This window comes from Medicago truncatula, chromosome 3, assembly GCF_003473485.1.
Source record: "Medicago truncatula cultivar Jemalong A17 chromosome 3, MtrunA17r5.0-ANR, whole genome shotgun sequence".
NCBI classification, from domain to species: Eukaryota; Viridiplantae; Streptophyta; class Magnoliopsida; order Fabales; family Fabaceae; genus Medicago; species Medicago truncatula.
In genome coordinates, this window is record NC_053044.1 from 42,262,287 (window position 1) to 42,281,753 (window position 19,467).

At 33.4% G+C, this 19,467-nt stretch overlaps 1 protein-coding gene across 4 annotated transcripts; it reads right to left on the minus strand.

Moving 5' to 3' along the window:
- Window positions 1-5,379: 5,379 nt before the first annotated feature.
- Window positions 5,380-17,201, minus strand: LOC11446410 (lysine histidine transporter 2). Of its 4 annotated transcripts, XM_024780156.2 has the most exons (10): window positions 14,088-14,226; window positions 13,044-13,271; window positions 12,249-12,632; window positions 11,722-12,115; window positions 11,343-11,448; window positions 11,241-11,264; window positions 8,574-8,577; window positions 6,125-6,191; window positions 5,932-6,000; window positions 5,380-5,840 (listed from the first exon to the last, which is right to left on the minus strand). In XM_024780156.2, the coding sequence occupies exons 2-10, from the start codon at window positions 13,238-13,240 to the stop codon at window positions 5,742-5,744; spliced, it is 1,344 nt and encodes a 447-aa protein (XP_024635924.1). In that variant the 5' UTR covers window positions 13,241-13,271; window positions 14,088-14,226; the 3' UTR covers window positions 5,380-5,741. The 4 variants fall into 4 exon arrangements, with proteins under 4 accessions (XP_024635924.1, XP_024635923.1, XP_024635922.1 ...); XM_024780155.2 differs by lacking the exons at window positions 6,125-6,191; window positions 8,574-8,577 and having other exon boundaries at window positions 11,227-11,264; XM_024780154.2 differs by lacking the exons at window positions 5,380-5,840; window positions 5,932-6,000; window positions 6,125-6,191; ... (3 more) ...; window positions 11,722-12,115; window positions 12,249-12,632 and adding an exon at window positions 16,409-17,201 and having other exon boundaries at window positions 13,133-13,271; window positions 14,088-15,436.
- Window positions 17,202-19,467: the final 2,266 nt, after the last annotated feature.

Genomic DNA, 19,467 nt, shown 5'->3' on the forward strand with positions numbered 1-19,467 from the left:
CGAGTAGGGTTGCTCGCTGTGGCGAGTTACGACTTGTAACTCGCAAGGCGAAGGGAAAGGGCTCGCATGGCGAGCGATGAACATTCATCACTCGCGAGGCGAGGATCATTGCTCGCTATGGCGAGCGATGAACTTTGGCTCGGGCAGAATGCAGTTTTCACACGATTATCATCATCTAACATGGTTCTAAGCTTAATTTCACATCCAGAATTCATCCTAAACATATTCTAAGGTTATAGGACGGTTTCTACATCAATCTAAACAACTTTTACCGTTTGATCATCAATTTTAGGGTTTTGACCTAATTTCAAAACTTTTCTAAATCAATCCTAACTTTGTCAATTAATCATCAGAATTACAACAATCAATATTACTGAATTATTAGTCCCACCCTTACCTTGTTTGAAGAAAATCGCAGCACTCTAAGGTGGTTCTCCCTTCTCTTGGCTTTTTCTCCCTTTTTCCAAAGTTTGATCGTACGTACAATGTTTTTCTACAACTAGGTCTATCTCTTATATACTTCTTCCTAATATCTTATCTTATCTTACTTTCTCCCTCAAAACTATCTAAAATTTCAAAAGAGCCCTCAACTAAATATTTTTATTTTCTTTTCAAATCTTATTTTATTTAACAATAAAATAAGTCTCATAATCTTATCAAATCACCAAAACACATCAAATCTTTCAAATCGACTTAAATCATATTAAATCAACAAAACTCACACATATATTATATAAATATAATATAATTGCCTAAACTCGATTAAATAAATAATTAAACGAAAGTGGGCGTTACACGTAGCGTCTATTTCTTGAATATTATTATTATTCGTGTGTTTTATCGCTTTAATAGAAATAAGGCGTTACACTTTTGGTTTGCCAACACTTGAGTTTTACCTCCTCTTGCTAGTAAAGCTATTGATTTCTACGTTGACAATTTTGATGGAGAAATAATTCAGATTGGGGTCTAAACAATGTCATCCAACTCAGCGGGCTTAATATGCTTGTGATAGAAACACCTGCAGGACCAAATCTGTAATTTTTTATTCCCTATTTCCTAAGAAGGGGATTTTAACTTGTTTTATGTCTTTATAGTAACACATGATAAATTATCTAACGAAACAAAACCATAAAATTGTTGGTGAAAAATTTCCTAACACCGACAATTTCATATCTTTGTTTCGTTAGGTAATTTATCATGTTTTTAACTTGTTTTAGTTATATAATAATAATAATAATAATAATAATAATAATAATAATATGATGCAAGATGATATTGGAAACCTATTGATTGATAGACACATTTTCTTCTAAGCTAAATTTATATTCTAAACTTATTTTAGACCATTTAGGACAATAATATGGTTCTACTATACAATAACTTTGATTTTTTCTCTTAGAAACAAAGTTTTTTGGTTGAGTTTCTTAGCATAGAAATGGTTGTTGATTTGGTCGTGACTCAACTTAGTAACAACTTCGATAATTTTTTTTTTTTCTCAAATAGAAACAGGAAATCCAAAAACCAACATTTTTAAGACGGAACAATTACGTTTCCAACGGTTTATCTTTTGACGCACAATAAATTTTGTTATCTAGAGCTTGGATAAGATTACTTTGTTTGTAATTAGTATTAGTACACCTTTTAATTGTTGACTTGCTTACAAAGAAATGAAAGATTTCTCTTACGATGGTGTTGCTATTTTGCTTATTGGTTTAATGTTTCCCATTGGGTTGTCAGTCTGATTGGATTAAATAGCGGAAGTGGACTTCTGATAACTTATGTCATGTTATGATACATGTGTTGTATTGTTGTGATGTTTGTGCAGTTTCTAAATCATCACTATTGTGATTCTCGATTAAACAAAAATGATATCGAGATTTGTATTGTTTTGTGTTGAGCAGTTAGATTTTTCTTATACCAAACCAAATTTAAAATCTATAAATATATTTTTCGTTCTATTTCTCATATTTGAAATTTGTTATTTTTGTGTCTAACATTTTTTCTTCAAAACTAACTCATGTTTAGCTTGAAGTAGATAAAATAGTCACAAGGAATTGGGGGTTTGAATTGTGACCCTTCAAAAATTAATCTGCAACTTAAAATTAGTTCTCAAGTGGTTTACTTGAAAAAAGTTAAGTTAGTGAAATTGCTTCAGAACGTTCTGACGTTCTTGCCCAGATTTGTGCAAAAGCTATTTTAATTAAATAACTGCGTTATGTGTGTATAATGTTTGCTGTAAGTAAAAGAGTAAAGAGAAGAGAAAGAACACACAAAGAGTTATAGTGGTTCACCCAATGTGGGTTAGTCCACTTCTCACAATCTTGTGAGAGTTTCCACTATGATGTTTGAGATAACTTCTCAAATCCTGCACCTTACAATCTTTGTTCACCTGAACAATTACAAGAAGAGGAGGAGGGTTTCCTCTTGACAAGAGGGTGAGGAGGAGGTTGGTATGTTACTTTGAGACATTTGAAATTGAAATTTGTTTTCAATGGAAAAGAGAATGAAGAAGGATACAATGGCTTTTTTGGCCTCATTTGAGGTAGAAGGTAGTGTGGGAAAACCATTGGAGTTTCAGGCATTTTGAAGAAGAAAGTGTTTCGTTGAAGAAGAAAGTGTTTTAGGATGGATTTTATTTGTTTTTGAAGTTGTGTTTGCGATGACATAAATAGGCTGATTTGAAGGGAAACGGATCCTCTCCTGTGTCCTGTGCCAATTCTTAGTGGTTGGATTTAATCCAACGGTTGATTGACAAAATGAGGAAAAGTGTCACGCTCGATTCTTTTCTTCAATTAATGAAGAATTATGCTCTTCCCCCTACACTTAACTCGCGCACCTTATAAATTATTTATTTGCTATATTCTAATTTATTTATGCACTTGAAATAAATTCAAAATTAGAAAATAAATTCGATTTTATTCTAATTCAATATTTATTCTAATTTATTTATTCGTTAAATACAAAATTAAAAAATAAATTCGATTTTATTTATTCAATACATAATCATAATATGACCACATAATTGTAATTTTAATACAGTAATTATAACTTAATAAAAAAAAATTACACATGATATATTTATTATTTATGAATATATATAAAAATTACAAATATTCGTAAATTATATATAAAAAATACGATACTCATTAACATCGTCTTTATCATTAATGAGATATTTACTATTTCTAATATTTTTAGTCGACCAATTTATACTATTTAGTAACACTCTTATGTGTTAACGTTAATGTTTTTAGATTGTTTTGACATATTTGTTATACAATTTGAAGCATAAAATCTCCCCAAAATTCGAATTTCGTTACATGTGTTTCCTTTGTGCTGATGCATTTTAGATTATATATGCCGAAACAATAATTTACCAATTCAGATTTTATATTCCAAAATAACCATAATTTACCAATTCAGATTTTATAATCCAAAATATGTCAATTCAACCAATATTGTTGTGTTGAAATACTGGTCTCAATAGGGGTTTAACACATTTCAGATTATAAAATCAAAAACTTAGTTCTACATGTTGTCACACCCATTGGACTTTATGGTTTTAGAAAAAGACAGTTTTCTTTTTTTCACCTTACAAAGTTTATCGCGCGCTCTACGAATTTTAAATTATATAGTTTGAAAAGCTTTAAAATACGTTAAAAACATCTTGCAACACCTTCAAACGTTTCTCATAATCTAAAACAGTTGTGGCGGGTAGAAAAAATATCACTCTTTAAGAAACACGGTTGACAGAGTTATTGATTGTAACTTGGTCATTTCCTCTATATTTAGTGACGATCAGTCTACGCTTTAAGAAACACGGTTGATAGAGTTATTGATTGTAACCTGGTCATTTCCTCTGCATTTAGTGACGACCAGTCTACGCAGTTTCAATTTTTTCATAGGTTAACTTAAATAATGTTGTTTTGTCAAAAGAAAACTTCAATAATGTAGTTACAAACTCCATTTAAAAAAACTATGTTGGTACAATGATGTTGCTATAACAAGCTGGAATACTTGTTATACTTTGTTTAATTCTTTTTTACATATAAAAATTCCTCATCATGTCATAAAATTTTGAAATGTTGTTTTTATATTGCTAAAACTACAGTAATTACTCACATGATGTTGAGAGTTTTTTTAGGAGTAATGTTATGAGTTATTTTTTTTTTTTTGAGAGAAGGAGTAATGTTATGAGAGTTGGTAGTATAGTTTTTTGGGAGAGAGATACTAATATCTCATTTAACAAGTTGAGTGTTTCATCGTTAATGGTTACCAATGAAATCATATCTGTATTACGAGAGAAAATTCTAAGATTTGGTTACTAACAAATTAAAATATGGAGATAACTTCTTCAACTAAAAAGATAAATTGACTCTTATTTTATTTTTTTTGTCAAGTAGTCTAGTGGCTAGAGCTCACACAATTAAATTGTGGAGAAGTGGAGTGTTGGGGTTAGAACCCCAGTCCCTGCATATAATATGAAATATCCCTACCAACTAAGCTAAGTTCATGGGGATAAATTGACTCTTATTTATTTCCAATTAAACAATTGTATTCTCTATTTTTCTCATCTCTCATATATGTCATCTATCCAATAGCTGAATTTGGATAGTCAATTTCTTATTCTATTTACATATTAATACTTCTACCCGTGTGATGGACGGGGACAAATTATGAATATAATTTTTCTCAATAAAAAATGTACATTTTAATCCCTGTAAAATTATACCACAAACACTTATAGTCCTCACTGTTGAAATGATTAAGATCATAATGTTTATAGAAGAATAGAAGAAGAAATTTAAAAATCATTTTAAATAAGTTAATATGACCATTTAACCCACCACATTCTTTAAAAAACAAAAATTAACCCACAAAATGTTTGGTAATCATCACCGGCAATCATCACCGGCAATCATTATAGTAAATCAAATACTAAAAAATATCAAAAGTATCACATGTTCACATGTAAGGTTAATACCTGTTCTAAGAATATGAACATTAATAACCAAAAAAAAAATTAAACATTATTCTGAAATATATTTAATACAAATATTTTTTCCAAAGGTTTAAGGGCACACGAATAAAAAACTAACTGTCACCACCACGGACCTCACACCCTCGTTTAAATATAACTCCCGAAAGTAAATTCCTTATAGAGTAAATTCATTCCCTACGTAAAAACAAAAAATGTTATAGCCGAATATCCAATTGTTTGTCACATGAATGCGCATACATGTTAACAAGAGGTAGATTTTTATACCAAGCACCAACAAAAGGCAATTAGGCATGGATCTTGGTTAGCATATTATTCTTCTTTGATAAATAAAGGAAAGGAAAGGATGTGTGTGCAAAATATATAAAACATATTCCATATTGAATTAATAATGTACAGCAATATTTTAGTTATTCAACAACATCGACCACCAAACAAACAATATACACGACATAAATTGTGTTACAATTCAAGTGTCTGCTCAAGCAAATATATCACACCCACCCACAATAACACTCGTGTAGAGTATGATAATTTTTGCAACCGTGTAAATTGAAATCGCGTCACTATAATAAGCACATTATTAGATATAACTTAAGGCTAGGTTAGGTTGCACATGCATTACCATTAGAGATCCCCTAAGAATATCATCTAGTTTGTGCATGTAGATTGCTCTCCTAGTACTCAGTTTCATCCATCAATTATTGAGTGAGCGAGAGAAATCAATGTTTGTTTCCATAATTTATGAGAAGAACTTGTAGCTCTTGGCTTGAACGATGATATTCCTCATAGCACCAATTGGGGATAGTGTCATTATCATGACACCAATAACAATGCATATCTGAAATAGAATAGAAAATGAAAAAAGAACAAAATCAATTAGTCTCATTAATGTGCTAATTGAGTTTGGTAAATGCTCGTAATTAACCTACCCAATTAATTGTCCAAGACAAGCCAAATTTCTTGGGTTTCTTGAGTTTAAGCCAGATGATACAGGGCAGCTGCAAGAATAATAGTATATAAATTAAGACAAATTAGGCTCGTATACTTTGGTTGTGTAATGTAATGTATTTGATCATTAATCTTTCATTGAATAAGATAGTATGAAAAAAATGGTTTGCTTACGAAGTAACTTGTTGGGGCTAAGGCAAACCCTCCGAGGAATCCAAGAAGAGAACCAAAGAATGGGACACTAATGGCAATTATTACCATTTATCACTCTTCATATTTAACTATAGTTATTCCTTGTATTTAACTTTAGTTAGTCTCTTAGTCTTTCACTAGTTTAGAATATAAATAGTTAGTGGAAACTGTAATTGTTTTGGCTAGCTAGCTTCTTTACCATTGTATATAAGTTGTTCTATTGTATTGTCCTTTATATACATAAAAAACAAAATTGATTAATGAAATCAGTTTATTTAAATTACCTCTCTGTTAATACCAAGTTGGTATCAGAGCTTAGCTCTGGATCCGTCAAAATCATATAGTCCTTTTTCTTCCACCTTTCAAATTGTTCAATTCATATTTTTTCTGTGGATTTAATTCATCTATCAATTTCAATTTCCTGTTTGCTTGTCTCTGCAACTATGGCAATACAGAGTTTCGATTCGTATGCCGATTTCGCCACCAATGCTTCGAATCCGTTCTTCCTTCATCCCAGTGAGAATCCAGCTGTGGAACTGGTTACTCCTCCATTGGAAGGTAACAAAAACTTTCAATCATGGATCAGATCGATGCGTCTTGCTCTCACATCGAAGAACAAGATCGCGTTCGTTGACGGTACGTTTCTCACTCCTGCTAAATCCGATGCTCTTTACAATCAATGGATTCGATGTAATAGCTTAGTACTCGCTTGGATTCAACGATCTGTTTCTGTCAATGTTCGTAAATCCATAGCTTTCTTTGATAAGGCTTATGATGCTTGGAAAGATCTGCATGCTCGTTTCGATCAAGGTGATATGTTTCGTATCGCCGATATTCATGAAGAAATTTGTCGTATGTCTCAGGGAAGCTTAGATGTTTCTAGCTATTATACTGAGTTGAAATCTTTATGGGATGAATTGGAAAATTTTCGTCCCCTACCTTCTTGCAAATGTGCAATTCAGTGTTCATGTGGTGCTGTTCAATCGTTACAAACCTTCAGGGATCAAGACTATACTATCAGATTTCTGAAAGGGCTCAATGATGAATACTCTCATGTGCGTTCCCAAATTATGTTGATGGATCCCTTTCCTCCTGTTACCAAAGCTTTCGCCTTAGTCACTCAACAAGAACGACAATTTCATATTCCAACAATTTCCGATGTTGATGGTGACCTAAAATCAATTACTGATAATGTTGCATCCGTAAACAATGTGTATTCTAATCGAGGGCGAGGAGGATACAATAATCGTGGTCGTGGAAGATCTAATGGAGGAGGTCGTGGCCAAAATCAGAATCGCTATTGCACTAATTGCAAAAGAAGCAACCATACGATTGATACATGTTACTTGTTACATGGCTATCCTCCGGGTTATCAGAACAGATCAAATAAAGGTGCACAATCAGGGAGCTCTGTGAATCTAGCATCTACTGTTGGTATTGAAGAACGCAGCCAAATCACTCATACACCTGCAACATCTAATTCTGGTTTTTCCTTCACACAAGATCAATACAAAAGTCTATTGGATTTACTTCAACAAAATAAGCAACAAGCTTCATCTGCGATTCATTCTGCCAACACAACTCTAACCAATTCAAATACTAGCTCAACCAATCCTTTTGTTCTAAATGTCAATTCCAATTCAGACTTTGGTAAGCATTCCAACTTCTGGATCATTGATACAGGAGCTACCGATCATATCACAAATAATTGTTCCATACTTACCAATAGTCACTCTATTAAGCCCATTACCGTACACTTGCCAAACAAAACCTTTACTACTGCAATTATGGTTGGAACTGTTATCCTTTCTGATGATTTACATCTTAAAAATGTCCTTTTTGTTCCAACTTTTCATGCCAATTTGATTTCTGTTCCTCAATTAACCAAAACTAGCAAATGTTCAGCTATTTTTACTGCTGACTGTTGTTATTTTTTGCAGGAAACTACCAAGAAGACGATTGGTACAGCTAGATTGGTTGGTGGTCTCTACATAATTGAGTCTATTTCTAATTCTGTCTGCCCAATTATTTCCCATTCTGTTTCCAATTGTAGCACAAATAATATCTCTAATTCTGCTCTATGGCATATGAGATTAGGCCACATTTCCTTTGATAGACATCAATGTATTGCAAATAAATATCCCTTTGTTCATTTTAATAAAACAAGAATTCCTTGTGATGTTTGTCATTTTGCAAAACAAAAAAAATTACCGCATATCAGTAGCATCACTAAGACCACTCAAATTTTTGATATTCTTCATGCTGATATTTGGGGTCCCTACTCCCATACTTCTATTTTAGGGCACAAATATTTCTTAACCCTTGTTGATGACTTTAGTCGATTCACTTGGGTTATCCTTATGAAATCAAAAGGAGAAACAAGAAAACATTTAACCAATTTTATCTCCTTTGTTGAAACTCAATTTGATACCAAACTAAAGTGCTTAAGAAGCGACAATGGTGTTGAATTCCTTATGCATGATTTTCTTTTATCCAAAGGAATTCTTCACCAAAGGTCTTGTGTGGAAACCCCGCAGCAAAATGGTACTGTTGAACGAAAACATCAACATATTTTAAATGTTGCTAGAGCACTTTCTTTTCAATCTAATCTTCCTAAAACTTTTTGGAATTTTGCAATTCAGCATGCTGTGCATCTCATCAATAGAATTCCCACACCCCTTCTTTCCAACAAAGCTCCTTATGAGATTCTTCACAACAAACCTCCCGTCTTCTTACACCTAAAAGTTTTTGGTTGTTTGTGTTATGCATCCACTTTACACACACATAGGACCAAATTTGACAGTCGAGCTCGCAAGGCAGCCTTCATTGGCTATAAAGAGGGTATCAAAGGATACATACTCTATGATTTGTCATCTCATCAACTTTTCATCTCTAGAAATGTCATTTTTTATGAACATTGTTTTCCTTTTCACCACTCTTCAAATGCTACTACTCCTACTTCACCAAACCCTTCATCCAATGATAATTCTGCATTTCCTTTTGATTCATTTGGTGTTGAAAACAACTTGACTGCTCCCACTTCTCCTTCTATTGTATCTTCCCCCAGTAGTCCTTTATCTCCTCCTCCCACTTCTCCTTCTTTACCGCTCACTCAACCCATTAGGCATTCTACCAGAATTACAAATAGACCTAGTTACTTGCAAGACTATCACTGCAACTATACTAGCTGCACCAATCCATCTTCAGGTATTAATACTGCTATTACCTATCCTTTATCTTCTGTTTTGTCTTATAACAATTGTTCTTCTTCTTATAAAAATTTCTGTCTTTCAGTTACTACTAACCTTGAACCCAAAACTTTTATTCAAGCCTCAAAACATGAATGTTGGCAGAATGCTATGAAAGCGGAGCTTGATGCTCTTTCATTAAACAAAACCTGGACTATTGTTGATCTTCCTGCAGGTAAAACCCCTATTGGATGTCGTTGGGTATATAGGATTAAATACCATGCTGATGGCACCATTGAGCGCTACAAAGCTCGCCTTGTTGCTAAAGGCTTCACACAAATGGAGGGGGTGGATTACTTTGAAACTTTTAGCCCTGTGGCGAAATTAACCACTGTTAGAGTTTTACTTGCCTTAGCTGCTGCCAAAGGATGGTTTTTAGAACAATTGGACATCAACAATGCCTTTTTGCATGGAGACTTAAATGAGGAGGTATATATGTCTTTACCCCCTGGTTTTGAAATTTCAAATTCTGATTGTTCCACTAAAGTGTGCAGATTACACAAATCTCTCTATGGTTTAAAGCAAGCCAGTCGTCAATGGAACCATAAGCTTACTACAACTTTAATTTCTCTCGGATATTCTCAATCTCAGGCCGATCACTCACTCTTTGTGAAAGCTTCTGACTCTACTTTCACAGCCTTGTTAGTATATGTGGATGACATTGTCTTGACTGGCAGTTCAATGACTGAAATTAACTTTGTCAAAAAGATTTTGGATAATCGTTTCAAAATAAAAGATCTTGGTCCTTTAAGATTTTTTCTTGGCCTTGAAGTTGCTCGCACCAAGGATGGTATTTCTTTAAATCAAAGAAAATATGCTTTGGAATTGCTTCATGACAGTGGTAATCTTGCTACTAAACCTGCCACAACTCCATGTGACCCTTCCACTAAGCTCACCAATGAAGGAAGTACTCCTTATTCTGATCATTCAGCTTATAGAAGACTTGTTGGTAGGCTTCTTTACCTCACTCATACCCGACCAGACATAGCATTTTCAGTACAACAACTGAGTCAATATGTTTCCCAGCCTCTCGAGTCTCATTTTCGCGCTGCAAATCGTGTGCTCAGGTATCTTAAATCTGCCCCTTCTCAAGGACTTTTCTTCCCAGCATCTACATCTCTACAATTGTCTGGATTTGCTGACTCTGACTGGGCCTGCTGTTTGGATACTAGAAAATCTATTACTGGATATTGTGTATTTCTCGGTTCTGCTCTTATCTCATGGAAATCAAAGAAGCAATCTACTGTATCTAGATCTTCCTGTGAAGCAGAATATAGGGCATTGGCTAGTTTATCATGTGAGATTCAATGGCTTCATTACCTACTTGCTGACCTATACATTCCTATCAAATCTCCATCTTCAGTTTATTGTGACAATGCATCAGCAATTTATCTTGCTCATAACCCTACTTTTCATGAGCGTACAAAACATATTGAGATAGATTGCCATGTAATTAGAGAAAAGATTCAAAAGGGCACCATTCACCTATTACCAGTTCCATCATCATCTCAACTTGCTGATGTATTTACTAAACCGCTTCATGTCACCTCGTTTCAAAGCTTCATTTCCAAGTTGGGACTTTGCAATCTCCATAGTCCAACTTGAGGGGGAGTATTACCATTTATCACTCTTCATATTTAACTATAGTTATTCCTTGTATTTAACTTTAGTTAGTCTCTTAGTCTTTCACTAGTTTAGAATATAAATAGTTAGTGGAAACTGTAATTGTTTTGGCTAGCTAGCTTCTTTACCATTGTATATAAGTTGTTCTATTGTATTGTCCTTTATATACATAAAAAACAAAATTGATTAATGAAATCAGTTTATTTAAATTACCTCTCTGTTAATACCAAGAGCAATGAACATGGTCAACGCTACAAAATAAGATCAAAAAGTTAACAAAAAACTAACGGATGAAGCTTTCATTGATCTAGTGCAACAAGTAGACATACCAACATATAGTGTGCGAACTGATAATCGGAGTGCAAATGTAGGTGCAAATTCCATTTGCTTAACCAAGAGGGTTTCAATCATGTCAAACACTGGCATTGCAAATATCTGTTGCTTACAAAAAAATGTTAATTATAATAATATAAAACATCTTCCAATGACCATATATATTATAGGTAAATTCAGTCTCTTATTTACGAAATTGGTCTCTCCTTTTCTAAATCAATTTTTTTGGACTCAAAAGTATAGAACTTACTGTTGGACTAGATTTCATGCCACATCAACAAAAAAAATTACAATAAGCATTAAAAATGAAATAGTAACCATTAAATTAATTAACATCATTTACCAACAAAAACAAATTAATTAACATTGACTCGCCTGGTATCCTCCAATGACGTGGATAACAACAAACAAGTTAGCAGCGGCAATGAGCCAAGTAGGATGCTCTAGCGTGATGAGGATGTTATCATCAACTGAGTTTCCGAACATATAGTATCCAATAAAGGCAACAGGGAAGTAGCAGAATGCAACTCCTATGTATGCAAAAATAACTCCTTTCCACATGGGTTTCTTAGAAGGATTCTCTGGGGTTGATGGCATAGTTGCTTGGATTTCAAGAACCACGTTGTGTCCTGCATATGCAAATGCTACATCTCCCAATGCAGATAGGAAATTGAATACAGCATCAGCTGTGCTATGTGCTTTGGTTCCATAGTCCACATTTGGGGCAACCCCTTTTTTGAGTGAAGCACCCCATGCTATGGTTGAGTATCTGGTTAATTAATTCAAAACATTTGGCTTAGCTTCAACATCACATGATTAAAATAAAACAATAAACTACAACAACTATATATAGGGAGTTCGACGCGCGTACACAGGCATATATATATAATTAAACTACTTACGTCAAAGACATAACAGCTGCACTCAAAGATACAACAGAAATGGAGTTCAAGCTGGGGCATTGAGCAAGAACAAAGTTGACAGAAGCGAAAATAATAATCCAATATGAGGTTTTGATCTCTTTGCAATCAGGACAAAGAGTGTCATGGACTTTCTTTAATGATTTCCCCCCGGTGACCATGTACACGATACACGTGCCAACTTCAACAACAATCTGTTGTGGAACCACAATCCAGAGACCCAGTTTCTCTCCAAAGGCTTCTTGACCCAACTCATGATACCTATCCAATCTCTTTCCGGGAACTATTTCATGCATCTCAACCATTTGCCATATAGTGTAGAAGGTAATGACCCATGACATGATAAGAATTGTAACGCCAGGGCCCCTGTTATTTGACAGAAAATATATATAATAATGAATTGATAATCATATTCTCCATGTTGAAAAAATGATAATATAAACTACGAGCTTGTTCTATGATGCTCAACACAAATTAATTGGGCTACTACAATATTACAAATCAGAAAATCAACCATTACTCACTGTAATAATATTTTGTTTGCTAATAACAATAAAGATAAATGTGAAATCATCTAGGTAAATTTACAATATAAAAATATAACGTCTCATCCATTTTATTTTTATTATCATATCATCATTCTTGAGTCGAAAATTTTGAGTGGGAAAGCAAAAAATAAATTACAAAAAGACCAATTATGTGAGCAAGTGAAAATAGAAGAACACCGTTATAATGTTTCAATTAACTCCACAATATAGAACTAGAATGTATTCATACCATCCCATATGGGACATTGCATATGGAAGACTGAGAACACCAGCACCAACCATGGCTGTTAGATTGTGGAACGCCGAATACCACCATTTGGCATTTCTAGAAGCAGTTACAGGAAGCCAATCATCAATGGCCTTTTGTTTGGCATCAGCTTGATTTTTTTCTACATCATGGTGATCAATTTCTTCACCTGCACCCATATCTCAATCCCTTCCCGATCAGCTTAAAACTCTGTATGGCAAGCAGCACGTTCAATAGTTTTGGTTAAGGAGGGTGAGTGGAGTAAATGAGGTAGCATAAGGAAACAGTAATGATAATTTTTCTCATTTAAATAACATATAGAGAAGAGTTATAATTAGAAAAAAGTTAATTTTTTTTGTTGCTAGAGTGGTTCTAGCCACTGATTATTTTCTCGATGAATTCTCTCGGACATGTTACTCTTAAGTTGTTTGATTAGAAGAAAAAGTAGCTTGAATTGAGACATTGTGAGGTGATTCTTGGACCACAGTATCCCCTGATTCCTTGGAAGACTTTTGCAACACAGAGTCAAAAAGTTAACGAATTACTAAGAAAGTTACATTCTAAATTTGGCTGAACGTACTTACTAAAAGAAGACATACTGGTGAAAAAACTTCAACTGTTCTCTGACTTCTCTCTCATCCCCATATTTTAGACAACAACAAAAAGAGAATTATCTTGGGGAAAGCTACAAAAATAGAAATCATTACAATTCTATTTAATTTAATTTTACAAAAAAATAAAAACTTTTTTAAAATGACTTATGTGAGTCTAATTGTGATTTAACTATTTGTTTTGTAACTCACTAACTTATATTAAAAAAAAAACTTTAGTAAAAATAACTTATATTAAACCGTCTAGCAAAGATTAAAATACAAGTTTTTGGTGTGTGTTATAACTTTTTTGCTAAGAATTACAACATATATTGCTTGTTTTACTATCAATATATGTCTCTGCAGCATACATATATTGCATACGAAACATTTGCAAAATTGTCATTACAATAATATATTATTATCATTTTCTTACCGAGCCGATGACATAACCAAGTAATTTGGTTAAAGTGGTTAAACAACTAAAGAACTGAAACACTTATAACTCCCATTTGATTCACAGCTATTTGAATCTTCCATGTTCAGGCCTTGTGCTCCAAAAGAAAGATACCGACTCATCAGTGTTTTCTTATCGAAAGAACCATGTTTGTAGTTCAATTGAAGGGCGCCATCATCTTTTATCGATCGATCGGAGCAAGAGGGCCCCATTATATCAAGACTCTTTTGTTTGTGGAGAGAAGAAAGAGAAACCACGGATAATTCTTGAAAAAGATTAGGAGTTGAACGAGTAGGAAGAGTAACATGTGGATTTAGCTGAATTACTCCTTGCATGAGGCCTGCAGTGAAATTCATTTTGGAGGATGGACTTGGAATAGAATTCCTTATAGATTGTGCTCTAATGGAACATGGTTGTGAGTATCTTTGCCTTAAAGGGATTGGAAACTCTTCCATGTTTTTACTTGAACTGAAATGATCAAGTGAATCATCATCTTCCATTTCTGAGAAAGTTGTTTTTGTGTCTTTTCTTCTAGGCCACCTTAGAAGAAACTTTAAGCGCCTTGCAGCATAATTGACAGAGTTCGATTTGTTATTATATGGGGAATTTGCATCATCAGAATTGTTTAGTTCACTTGAACATGAATATGATTCAGGACTTGTTTGATCATAATCAGCATTAGATGCATTCTCAATTCCAGTGTACAGGAATATCTCTGCATCTGGTATTCTAAATGAAGTCCCAGGACTACCTCCACTTACATTTATTTGGATCTTCTGCAACGGCTGCACGGTGCAGCTTGATTCAAAATTGTACGAACTAAGCTTACAATTTATCCCTCCCGCAGAAATCAACCGATTGATTAAAATATCGGAAGATGCTGATTGTGATCTTTGCTTCAAAAGATCCAAAGCGGTCATCTCATCAGAGTCACTAATGTTCAAATCAATTGATGGCACAGACATCAACAACTCCACCACCTCACATTGGATGTTCTCAATCACAGATACATGAAGAGCGGTTCTTCCATCGTTGTTCTTAACATTGATGATGTCTTGCGTCTTCACAATCTTTTCGCTCACCAACTGCTTCATGAGTTCGGTATGCTTGTCTAGTCTACAGAAACCAGGACTTTTGAAACCAGCCACTGCTAAATGAAGAAAAGTATCTCCATGATGGTTGGTTAACAATGCTGGTGAGGGAGATGCATTTATCAGAATCTCTACCACAGGTAAGTAACCCTTGTAACAAGCTACATGTAATGCAGTGTTACCTTGAGCATCTGTTAAGTTGATAATATCAAATGATTCAAGTAACTTTCTCACCACCTGCATCATTACCATCATATATATCAAAATAAAGTACAGTGAAAATGTAGGATGCATATATCCAATTTTAAACATGTTAAACTTCTAAAGGATTAAAAATATCATCATTAATCTTGATTAATTGGATTCTTTGTACTGCTATGTAAACAAGCATTAGCCTTAAAAAGGCAATATGCTGGACAAATTGACCAAAATATGGTTGGTATTCTTTGATATATGTAAGTAAATCATGTTCCCATATTTCACACTCATCTTGAAGGAACATAACAAGTATCTAAAGTACTTGGAGAACTATCCCATAAAATATAGCTATCAAGGGAGGAAAACCAAGTCACTAAAATTAAGTACTCCACCAAACATTACATACTACTTAATATAGGACATAAATACTCCACTAAATATCTCATACTACTTGATGCAAGACTTAGACACTTCATAATACCCAAGTCCATATGGGAACATGATTTACTGTTAAACCTTATATTGAGAATGCAAAGAATAATTGATATTGATTGTATTGATTTAAATTTGAGTCTGATATTCATTCATGATTTCAATAACCACAATTGCAACATCAAGGTTTTTATGCATCTACGACATCAATGCAACCAGAATCGACGACATCACAACCTTATATAAACCATGATTTAAAAACCTTGCTAGTATTAAACAAACAGGACTTATAATAAAAAGTATCACGATTTAACCAAAAAGTATCACGATCTCTCTAATTTAGTCCCTGAAGAGTTTAAATATAATAGGCCGTCCTTAAAGTATATAAAATTCGTCAATATAGTCCTACTATTAAGATATCAGGGGCTAAAATTAACGGATTTTCATAAAGTTTAACGACTAAATAGACGGACTTCATATAATTTAAGCTCTGCTTATTATTTTCATATATGTTAGGAACTAAATTATAACAATAATTTATGGACTAAATTGACGGTTTATTCAAATATACGGTCTCACCTCAACTTGTCCTGTAGCAGCTGATGTATGCAAAACAGTGCATCCATTGGAATCTGTATAAGCTAAAACATGAGAAACACTTCCAACAAACTGTTTCAGTATCTCCCAATTCCCACCTCTAGCAGCAGCATGAACACCTCTATTCACCATATCCTTCTCAAAAACCTCATCCAAAACCAATTCATCACTATTCTTCAACAATGCATAATCAAACAAAATCTTAAAAACCTCAGAACTTTTACTTCTAGCTGCAGCATACAAAATATCAGTAACACCATACTCACCTTCTCCAAAAACAAGAGAAGATTCTCTCCTCAACAATTCACAAACAAATTCCATATCACCAGCTGAAGCAGCAGTGTAAAGAAGCCATCCACCATATCCAGCTTTAACCAAAGAGTTTCTTCTTTTCTGGTTTTTTCCAGTTTCGCATTCGAGCATGAGTTTTTTCGCGACGTGAGAGCGACATTTAGCGACGGTTTGGAACTGAGATTCGTTGTGGTTCCAGAGAGATTCGAGACGGCGAAGTCTTTGAAGGGAAGTGAGTTTGATGAGGAGGTTTGTGTCGAGGTGAAGAAGCTCAATGACGAGATCGTAGTGGCCATTTGCTGCTGCTAAATCGATTGGTGATGCGTACCACCATTGTTGTCCTGTGCTTTCCCAACGGAGAGGAAAATAAGACGGAGGCATTGTTAGAGATGAGAATAATGTGATAATGTCGTCAATGGGGATGAAAAAAAGTTGAAAAAGAAAGTATAGAAAGGTGAAGATTCTTTTGTCGGTGAGTGATCTTTTTGTTTTTCTAACCCCACACTAATTACTGATTTTGGAAATCATATAGTCAAATTTTTGACTCATTATAGAAACAAATATCTCTTGCATTACAAACATGTTTTGTGATGATTGGTTTGACTCAATATAAAACTTAATACCTGGTAGACAGAGTTATCTCCCAACACCTAGAATTTTTAGTCCATTTGAGACTAACTTTCAACTAGACTATAGGGTATTTCTTTTATGGAAAATGTTAATCGATGTTTCAGAGCGCATTAGTTAAGGAGATTAATATAGAAATTTGTAAAAAGTGATATGCTCAACTTTTTAAAAGTTAAAAGTTTATAGTTTTTAAATAAAATTTCTATTTTTTACTTTTTTAATTAATGTCTCGGGATATTATTAACATAACCATTCTTTTATAAGTATGTCATTTGAGCAATATTTTTTAATAATTTATGAGACAATTAAATATAAAAAAAAGTAAGCAAGTATGGACAAGAAAATCAAATCAACGAAGAAAATAAAAATACAAGAGTGATACAGTTGTCCTAAAAGTTACGCCTACCTGACCTGACATTATTATGATAAAGGGTATTGATTTTTAAGTAGTACTATTAATCATGTGACTCCAGTAGGTAGGTTGATTCGTTGTTTATTCTAGGAAATTTGATTATAAGGTAAATCGTTTAATATTTTTGTTTCTGATTTTAGATTGTTGAGGTAAATCGTTTTCCTACTTGATCTAGACTTGCACCATTCGCACTGCAAAAATTATTGCAATGCTGAAAGTAGAGAGCAATCAACTTCTTGAACCTTTCTTTTATTTATGGTTGATGATATAAAAACTCTTGAGAACATACTCACCTGACATGTTAACCGGTGCCCTGGAGCATTGGTTAAGAAATTATAAAAGGAAATATTGTATTGAAAATTATGTATTCTACTTTTTGAAAGTTAAAAAAGTATGTTCTTTTCAATGCAAAATTTAACTTTTCTTTTTATTTTTAGTTCCTTAATTAGTATTTCAGAAGTATCAGTTAACAAGACCTTTTTAATAGCAAAATGAAATTCAAGTAAATAACCGTTAACTACTGCAAGAAGAGTTACTCCAACTCATACAGTACAAAGTTTTTTTGAGAGCTCATACAGTACAAAGTTAAAAGAACAAACTAAGAAAAAAAATTATCTCCACCAAAAAAATTAACTAAAATTATAATGAAGGTGGCTCTGATGAACTAACCGAGGGAGCAATGTGGGACTTGACTCTTATCTCTATGTCCCTATAAGTCTGCATTTCATGTGCTAGCTAGATCTACTTTTGGGATCACGAGATTTCTATTTATTTTATCTGTCTACTCTTCTCAAAGCTAATGAACTGCGACACACATCATGTGCCACCGTGAAAAGCTGAGACTAATAAACAATTCAATTTTGCATAAAGCCACAAAACAAATACTCCGTCCCTTAATAAGTGACATAGTTGACCCATTTACACATATTAATGCGTAATTTTGAGTTTAAATATCTTGAATAATATATTGAAAAAAATTATGAAAATTTGTTATTTTGAAAATAGTCATTAAGACGAATCTAACGACATCTTATATGATCCGTCCCTAAATAAGTGACCTAGTTGACTCTGACACACATACCAATGCATATGTTTTATCTTTGATATCTTCAATTCTCTACTAAAAAAAATATAAAAATTTAATATTTTAAAAATACTCATCGAGACGAATCCAACAACATCTTACATGATATTATTTATCTTTGTGAATTAGTAGAAAAGTATGGTCAAAATATGTCAAGTCAATAATGTATATTGTCAACTGGGTCATTTATTAAGGGACGGAGGGAGTATTATTTATCTTTGTATATTAGTAGAAAAATATGGTCAAAGTAAGTTAGGTCAAAATTACACATTTTTAAACAGGTCATTTATTGCGGGACAGAGGAAGTATGTGAGACAAAATATGACTGATGATGACAGAAATTGTATCAAAATCATGCATTTTTGTTATACATAAAAAAGGACAGGACAGTCTTTAGAATTTGTTTTTTGCTGTAGACTGCTTTATGTCAGATCAATTTTAGAACTAAATTTTTTAAGCAAACAACTTGAGTAATTATTGTCCTTTAAAAAGTAATTATTAATAAACTAAATATCAATAATTATTAATTTCTGTCTTTTTTTTATTCCCAGGCGAAATTCACACTATGATAGATAACCTTCAATAAGACAATGAAATCCAAGCTCAGCCTCATAAGCAGGGCCGTCT

Excerpts from the sequence above, each read along its gene's own strand:
- LOC11446410 (XM_024780154.2), bottom strand. The coding sequence starts at position 17,098 with ATGCCTCCGTCTTATTTTCCTCTCCGTTGGGAAAGCACAGGACAACAA. Across the intron at positions 15,437-16,408 it reads CTGCTACAGGACAAGTTGAG|GTGGTGAGAAAGTTACTTGA; the intron begins GTGAGACCGTAT and ends GTAATGATGCAG.